At 36.9% G+C, this 9,277-nt stretch overlaps 1 protein-coding gene across 1 annotated transcript; it reads left to right on the plus strand.

Moving 5' to 3' along the window:
• The first annotated feature begins 217 nt into the window (after positions 1 to 217).
• On the plus strand, positions 218 to 850 carry LOC143579996 (uncharacterized). Its single transcript, XM_077063153.1, has one exon. It carries the CDS (start codon positions 218 to 220, stop codon positions 848 to 850), a length of 633 nt encoding a protein of 210 aa, XP_076919268.1.
• The last annotated feature ends 8,427 nt before the right edge of the window (positions 851 to 9,277 follow it).

Genomic DNA, 9,277 nt, shown 5'->3' on the forward strand with positions numbered 1-9,277 from the left:
AAAAATATCTTTTAGCGGATATGTCATATCAACGCATATGTTATTCACGTATAACATATACGTTGTATATGTTATAAGGTGAAAAACATATACGTGGGTATAGTTATACGTTGACCTTCATACATATCCGTTGACCAAGAGCAGAAGTTATATGTTGACCTTCATTCATATCCGTTGACCAAGAGCAGAAGTTATACGTTGACCTTCTTTGACCAAAATGGAAAATTTTAGTGCGTTTGTGTCACAACCTTCTGCATTGTTTCAGAACAGTAACCTCGAGAATGAAATGGGAACATCTAACAAGCCACCTAAACTTCTCGTTATGGAAGATTATCCATCTTGGGCTGACAAGTTTGAAACGTTTGTACAAGCTTTGAACTACGAGACGTGGACGGCTATTGAGGAAGAATACATTATTCTGAAGAATGAGAATGGGAGCAATTACAGGTTGTCACAAATTGCTGAAGGTGACAGAAATCAGTTCTTAATAGAAAAGAAGATGCTGAATTTGTTTCAGCAGGCCATTAAAGCTGAAAATTTTCAATTACTACAACACAATGGCTCGTGCTACTCAATTTGGCAAGCTCTACTAAACAAGGATAGAGGAAACCCTGATATGAGGAAAAGCAAGATGGCACTGCTGAAGAAAGAGTTTGATATTTTTACTCAAGTAAAGGGGAAAACTTTTGCGCAGTTGGTTGAGAGATACTGCCACTTGGTGAATGAAATGAAAAGATTGGGCATTGACAAGCCTGATTATGAGTACATTGATAAACTGGCTGACGCACTTCCTGAAGAATGGGGCACTTTCATAATGATCCAACAGTCAAATCCTGTTGCATATGCCTGATTAAACCTTGCTAGATTTATTGAAAAGCTTGAGGCACACGAATTAGAACTTAGGAAAAAGCAGAAGATGAAATCAACAGCAGTTTCACAAGTTGTTGGGTTGTATTTCAAAGGTTCACAATCTGCTACTTCTTCAAATCCTAAGATTCCCACAGCCTTTTGTGCTGAGTCAACTGGACAAGCTTGTGTTTCCAATGTTACTGCTACTCCACATTACAGTAGTAGTTTTTCTGGAACGATTCCAGTATCTCAAGCGTCTATCACACAAGATCCTGATATTGTACAGTGCAACATTGCTGTAAATCTGAAGAATACAGGAAACTTGACCACTAACACTATGAAGGAACATATGGCATTCCTTGGATCAGTTTTAGAATCATACGAGTGTCTGGTTGCAGGTCGTATTGGAAATTATAATATGAAAAAAGAAGGCTATGACCAGATTGATCCAGAAGAAATAGAAATTATTGATATAAGGTGGTGCATTGCAAGTGTGATTAGAAGGGCTCAAAGGTTCAAGGAGATAACCAGAAGAAATGTGCTAGATGGATCAACATCAAAGTTGGGTTTTGATAAATCTAAAGTGAGATGCTTTAGGTGCAAAGAAAAAGGACACTTCAGGAGGGAGTGTACAAACAGTAATGTGGATGATAATATTGCAAATCCCTTTGGTAGGGATTACTACAAACAAGCAATTTATCATCGAATTGAGGCAGAATCATCAAAAGGCAAGAAACCGACAGAAGCATCAACTTCATAACAAAAAGCTGCTACAGCTTAATGGACAAGGGTTTTGATTGGAACTTGGTGTTTCAAGAAAATGTAGCAGAAATGGTGGATGAGAAGGTTATTGATAATGATGAGACTGTGATTAAAGTGGTTGAAGACAAAGTGAATGATTGTGTTGAAAAGGAAAAGGGTATGGATAAGAATGAGGAATGTGAAAAGGTTGATCAAGTGGATGACTATAAGACTTCAGATGATGAACTTCCACGAACATATGGTAAAATTCATGAGGTTCCTTCTGACTATTTGATTTCATTATTTCCACCTGATATCATAGAAAGTTTTGCAGGTTGGTTTAACGGTGAAGAAGTACCTCATGGAATGATTGACTTTGGAGATGAAGAAGATGAGATGATTTCAGAAGTCAAATGATCAGAAGATAAGAAGGAATCAGTTGAGTTAAAAATGGAGTTGGTTAAAGATTTGGTTACAGATGAAGATTCTGAAACTTCAAGTGAAGAATGTTCTCCAACAGAACAGGCACTCATGACACATCAGGTAACTCTAAACTCAAATATATGTGAAAAATGCGAATTACCATGTAATGAGTGTGATTTCAAAACTCTTGAAATTAAAGAGTTGAAAAAACATTATGATCAAGCTTTGTTAGATCTTAATAGAGTTAATGAGGCTTATATGAAATTGCAAAAATGTGAAAAGAATTTATGGGCAAGCATTCAACAAAATCAAAAGACAATTTCAATGTTAAAACATACTGTGGAAGATAAACAAATTGCCATTAACAGACACATTAATGAGAATGTAGCTCTCAAACTTGAGTTGCAAACACTCAAGATTGAGACAGAAAGAGTAAACTTGAAATTAGTGAGTTATGCTGCTTCATCTTATGTTCTTGATCACATTATGTCTGGAACTAAAATCAAGGATGATGTGAACGAGAACATAACATCATGTGGTGATTATCATGCCGTGCCTCCACCAATGTGGAATGCTTATATTCCAAACAAACCTAAGGGTTTGAAAAAGGCACTGAATGTGGAAATTAAAACTCCATTGCATGATAACAATGTGTCTGATAATGATGAGATTGTTGAAACTGAAAAGATGGATAATCATAGTTCTGATTGTGATATGTAAACCAGAATCAAAGTTGCAGAATCAGTGTTAACTGAAGAAAAAGTTGTTGAAAAGGAAAATCATGTTGATTCGAAGAGATTTGCTAAAACCAGTTTTTATTCAAAGCAATCTATGAGAGCTTAGACGGATTTAGATCTTGTGATTACGACAATGCTCATGTTGATTATCAATACGATTAGGCTAAGGTATACGTTAGTGAGTGAACTGTGTGTATTGAGAGAACAAATGGGCAGAGTAACGAGAGGGAATTTGGGAAAAATCAGAACTGTTACTTTAGATAACTTACAAAGGATATATATAGGAGATGATCTCATTCGTTAAGATAGACTTAACGAATGAGTCATTCGTTACACTTACTTAACGAATAAACACGCTTATTCGTTAATACTTTAATGATTTCTAATAGCCCACATTCGTTATGTTCCATTCGTTAATCTTGGTTAACGAATGAGACTTACATTAGGACGAATGTGACACATTCTTTACGGAGTAACGAATGTGCCTTACATTTAGGCAACTTTACATTAATAACCCCTATACAATTAAACTATTACATTATCAATCAATAAAGACCGAGACGGACAAAACATGTATCAACAAACTCCTCCTCGTCTCGAGCTCTTTATCTTTTATCTCTGGAACATCTTGGTCTTCCAGTCAATACAACTATGAATCTTGTATGCGTAACAGACTCTAACAACCTTCTGAAACTGCATAGCAAGCTCGTAGTCACATACGTCAGCAAACCAGATCTGACTTGTAAATAAAGCATCGTTGTCAGATTCAGATAAGTTAACAAGCCACATTGGATCAATTACATGTATCGTCTTCGTGTTTGAACCATGACCGAATACAATAACCACTTCACCTGTATGATTGTCGTAGTACCAATAATTAAACGAGGTGAATAGACTCTGAGAAAATATCTTCATTGGAACCCTCTTTGTCGTCTTTGGCGGCTTTACTTGCAATATCATCTCCTCCAGCCTGTGCGTGTATCAATCTCATCAATGTACTTATGAGTAGGCACCTGTGGCTTGAAGAACTTGAAACCGAAACAGGTTTCATGTAATAACTGCTTATAGAACCACCCAGCCCACTGATCGTTCCCATGATTCACGAACGGTCTGTTTGCTAGTGTTCTCACATCCCATTTAGGCATAGATAAGATATCGTGTGGGCGCTTGAAGTAATAAATACCGTGCTCCCATTTCACGATGTATACTTTAAGCTCAGAATCAAACTGCCACGACACCGAATTACCTTTTACATCTTTTGCAGGCTTGTACTTCTTCATTTGGTATACCGATGCTCGAGCCTTTGCTAATTTGACTTCCTCCCGTTCATGATAACGAAAGGTCTCGATCATCTTGTTCATCTTCATCACATTATGCTCGAACATACCATCCAAAGCACGTTTCCGGTTTTTCTCTGTTGCCGATAAATGACTGGTCTCCGCAGCTTTATTCCATTTCTCTATCTCTTCCCGTAAACGACATTCTGCCGCATCAAAATGTTCTGTAGTAAAGAACGGAATACCTGAGTCGTTGTTGTTGTTGTAAAACTCAGGATACTCCTCAGCAGTAACGTCTTCAACCTCTACCTCATCAAAATCAGGCACATTCCCGTGTGGAATGCCTGTATTAGTACTTTCCTCGATTTCAACATCCACGTCCACACTCTTTCCCAACACATCCACCTCTTCTTCATTTAGATCCAGAAGCAAGGCAATTTGTTCTTTTGTTAATGAATGATCAACAAATTCACCTTCTTAGATATCGTCCGCATTTATCATACTATACACTATTCAATTCATTCCCACAAATAAAATCATGTTTGCTGGAATGACATCAATCGGTTTTGCTCTCGTGTAATCCTTGTATGGCACAATCTGCAACTGACTATCTCCAGATCCACCACTAGCACTCGTATCAGTCTTATTACCTGCCGACGGTGCAGAACTGCCGCCCGGTTGCTGATCTACCCCACCACCTGCTCCATCCTGATCATCTTCATTATTCTTTAACTTCTTTAACTCATCTTCTTTACACGCCAACTGAAGAATGATCTCATCCTGCTTATCCAATCTCTCCCCCTGAGTAGCAACAAGGGCTTTCAGTTCCCTATTTTCTCGTTGAATAAACTGAATATGTCTAAACATATTCCGCTGCTCTGCCCGCATCTGTTCCTGAAATGAACGATCTGCTTGAATCTGGGTTTGTTGCATATGAACCAGATTCAACAGATTAAACCGGAGACAACTCATAAAAATGAGGAGGAAGAAGTTGCATCGGACCCTGAGGACAATTGAAAGTCATAAACGAATGCCTAGGTCTTGGAAACAGTGTAGGTGTAACAGGAGTTATCAGAGTAGTAGGCTGCGGTGTAGGCATACGAGCCAAAACTGTCTGAAGAATGTCACCAAATACAGGATCTGGTCATGCAGTAGTAATCAAGGTCATAGATGGAGGTACCGGAGATACCGGCATATGAACCGGAGTAGGTGACCTTGGAATCTGTGGAGGCATAGGAGATGTGGAAATAGGATCTGAAATAGATACAGGAGGAGTAGAACGAACAAACGGTTGACTCGGAATCTCAATCCCTGACCCACGTCTAACACGTTGCTTATTTACTTTATCACTCTTCTCCACCATCGGTTCTTTCCCTTTACGTTTACGTTTCTGCTCATAACTTAAAGTAGCTTGTGGTCATGGACCACCATCACCACCATCATCTCCACCATTTACACCATCACCACCTTCACGTTCAGAGTCAGAGTCATCATGAGCCCAACGATCATTAGGTGGTGCAACATAATCAATATTCACCAAATGACCAATCAAACGTTTGAATTTTGGTCGATCTGCAAGACTCTGACCTCGGTACGATCTCAAACGTCTCATTGTTTCGTCATCCATGTGCTTCAACTTCATAACATCATCTTGATCTTTAATCAAGTCCGGATGCAGATCATTGATGATCATCTGTAAAAACCTTGGATACATTAAAAACTTATGGAGGCTCGTCAAGTTTTCCTTCAAGTGATAATAAACCATTTCAGAGAAATTAAATGGTATATTTAACACTAAGCCCACGAAAGTAGATTGAAGCATCGTTCGACATTCATCGAATCCACCTTTACGTCCTCCAAGACAGTGTATCAACACATGCAACAAGTACTTGTATTGTTCACACAAGTTTGCCTTGTTGTACATCGATCTACACAAGTTGCCATTATACATTACTCGACCGAATAATCCTCTAATCAAATCCTTCTCGAATTCATGTCGATCGTCAATAGTATCAATAAATCCCAACGAGTCTCGAATCACTCCAACATCAATCACCACTCGTTTGTCTTGAATAACAGCCTTTATCTGATTCTCGGCTTCATTCAATCGAGCAGTATCCCAGAACGCATGGATAATCTTCTGATAAACCACAGTGCGAGTAGATATGGTCTTGTAAATTCTTGAACGAATCAAGAAGTTGATCATCCCGCCAAAGATAGGTGTATCCTCAAATTTCGGCTCGAGATAGGCACAAATGTTATGACTTTCATTCCACGATAACAGTGGAACTTGCTCGGGATCAGGATTTTGAATGTTTTCGTCAGCCATTTCTGTTAATAAAAATCAATATCACATATTAGAATAATATTTAAATATTTAAATTCTGAATAACAAATGGTTATCTCATTCGTTAGGTGACTTAAGACGAATAAGACATTCATTATACATTAACAGATTACATTCGTTACCCGTACCGAATCAATCCTATTCGTGATGATTCATACGAATCAAAAAATTAAATATATAACAAATCAGCCTGATTCGTTATGATTCATTTGTTAACAAATCATGTGAATATTCGTTAACAAGTTTTAACGAATTTACCTATCATTCGTTAATCCTTAACGAATTTATAATAATTTTCACTTTGACAATCCAGAGTCAATTATTTTCATGATTTTGACTTAAAGAAGTCAAACACGACGAACGTCATCGTCTCAATCTGTTGAAAACTTATGAATTTTGACTATTAATCTTAACAAAGAAGATCGACAATCGTTTTAATGCACTAATGTATTTCATGTGCTCGATAATCAACCCGATAAACAGTTTTTGATTATTGTTCGCTGTTCGGTTAACATGCATATATCAACCAATCTGGTAAACCCTTAAACACCGATGAAAAATCATTCAAATTGTATCATCATCATCGTCATTACCCGTATAACACGGAGAAATTAGTCGATTAAGCAGATAACAAGTGTATGATTTTTCTAGAAAATTTGGCAAGAGTTCTCTTTAGGAAGATGAAGGAATAGGAACAGGAGAATGAGATCCCATTCGTCTGTCCTTGGGATTATAAACCCTCAGACTTCACACCCCGAGGTCATTCGTTCAAATTTTGAACTAATGAATGGCCTCATTCGTTAACTTATTAACCTGATTCGTCAATCTTTTTAGACGAATAAGGATTTACTTGTTAAACTTTAACGAATATACGTTATTCGTTAACTTTTCTAACGAATAAGAGTGTCATTCGTTAATGGTCACACGAATGTCTTCCATTCGTTATGCACAACGGAAGTGAATGAAGATATAACGAATAAGAAACTTATTCGTTATGTTTAAATAATGAATAACTTCACATTCGTTAAACCATTTAACGAATCACCAATTTCCTTAGCGAATGAGAATCAATCTCATTAAGGAATTAAATATTCATTAAATCCAATTAGGGTTTTAACAATGAATTAAATATTCAATTAAATCCATTTTAGGTTTTAATTGCGTACATTAAAATACCCGATCAACCATTGATCGGTAATGTTTAACTTAAATGGATTTTTACGTTAAAACACGACTGATACCAGTTGTAAATACATTAAGCACGATTAACTTAAAACTTTTTTTGGGGGTCAAATTCTTTTTTTTCTTTTGATGTATTCACTAGCTTGGTAAATCGAAACTAAAGCAGAATTGAAAAAGAAAGCAAAATCTTTTTGGAATTTTCAATTAACAACTAACTAAAAAGGAGTAAACAACTAAACTATTAAAGCAGTACATATTTTTGTGAGTTGAGCAGGGAATCATATTGACGAAAATGTCACTAAGTAACACTTCAATTTCGATGATTATTATACACGTAACCCAACGATGATTGCAGATATAATTTTCCTCTTAAACTTTCCATAGACTTGTCGGAAACCTTACGATATGCTTTAATTTGGTTCAATTAGGCACGAAACCCGATGTGTTGTAAAACACACGTATTTTCCGCACATTTTATTTACGTATTATAGTATATTTTATATGTTTTAACTCTTTTTAGATAGCTTTTACATAATTTTATTCATGTTGTAGGTTATGGGTGGAAAGGAAGAAAAAACCGAGCTTTTCGGAGAGCTTAATAGACTTTTACGCATACAATTTCAAGACAAAGCTCAAAGCCCGACCCAAATGCATCATGGAGGCCCAAGTCTTACTTTATATCATAATATAAAAAAATTAAAAACCTAACAGCCCCTAGAAGCTGGCGATCGCAGCAGGCAGCAGGGGGAAGCAAAGGAAAAAAGTTTTTTCGGTTAAGGTTTGAAGCTTGTGACAGCTAGGGAAGGAAGAAGACACAAGAACCAAGCCTTGGGATCATTCACCACTATTTTTTACAGCTGAGAGCAGCCCCGGAACATCTCATATCCTTACATCTTTTCTATTGTTCATACACTTTTAGTTTCTTTCTTAATTGTTGAATTGTTTTGCAAGTACTTGAGAGATTGAATTGTTTATGATTAGAATTGATTGTTGGACGATTGTTAAGATGATTGGTATGAGTTTTATGGAGTTTTTAATGAGTATATGCTGCTGTCCAAATAATATGATCAGCTAATCTTGTTAGTTCTACCTAGGGATGATGATTATTGTTAGTGTTTGATAGGTTTTATGGATTGTTTGATTGATAGACTTGAATTGTTATTGTAAAGTTTGATTTAGACATGAAATAGGTTGTGTTTAAGGGCTGGAAATTTTGGTGATTCATTGCATAAACTCCGTGTGTCGGTTGATTAGTTTTGTATTGATTGATCGGTGCATTGTTTGATTCTAGGCTTGGTGTTTAGGGTTTGTTTGCGGTAGGTACCACCGTAGGGTTTTGTTGCGTGATTATTTGGATTAAGTACAGCGGTTAAACACCTTCTTTGAGACTGAGAGGTGATAGGAAGTTAGATTTGTCTCATTGCCTTTGCATGCTAGAATAAGGATTGCGCGAGAGCGAGTTCGTTTTCTTGTCAGGTTTAGGTGTTTTGAGCGACTAGTTGATCTATTTCAGTTTAAGGTATTATCTGCTGGTTATACGACGAGCAGCTGCGGCTCTTCGTGATCAAGAGATACGATGGCTTTCAGTACTTCCAGAGAAAGTTGAGATCTCTAAACACTCTGCCAGAATGTGAAGTAAAAGATTTAGCCAGATTGGGATTGATAAACAGAAGTGAAGACAACATGGCTAGAATCATTGCGAAGATCGTGTGGAAAGAGTG

The sequence above is a fragment of the Bidens hawaiensis genome, unplaced genomic scaffold (genome assembly GCF_021521415.1).
Source record: "Bidens hawaiensis isolate Kalapana, Puna unplaced genomic scaffold, B.hawaiensis_p1.1 tig00001463_1, whole genome shotgun sequence".
Classification (NCBI taxonomy): domain Eukaryota; kingdom Viridiplantae; phylum Streptophyta; class Magnoliopsida; order Asterales; family Asteraceae; genus Bidens; species Bidens hawaiensis.

Excerpts from the sequence above, each read along its gene's own strand:
- LOC143579996 (XM_077063153.1), top strand. The coding sequence starts at position 218 with ATGGAAAATTTTAGTGCGTTTGTGTCACAACCTTCTGCATTGTTTCAG.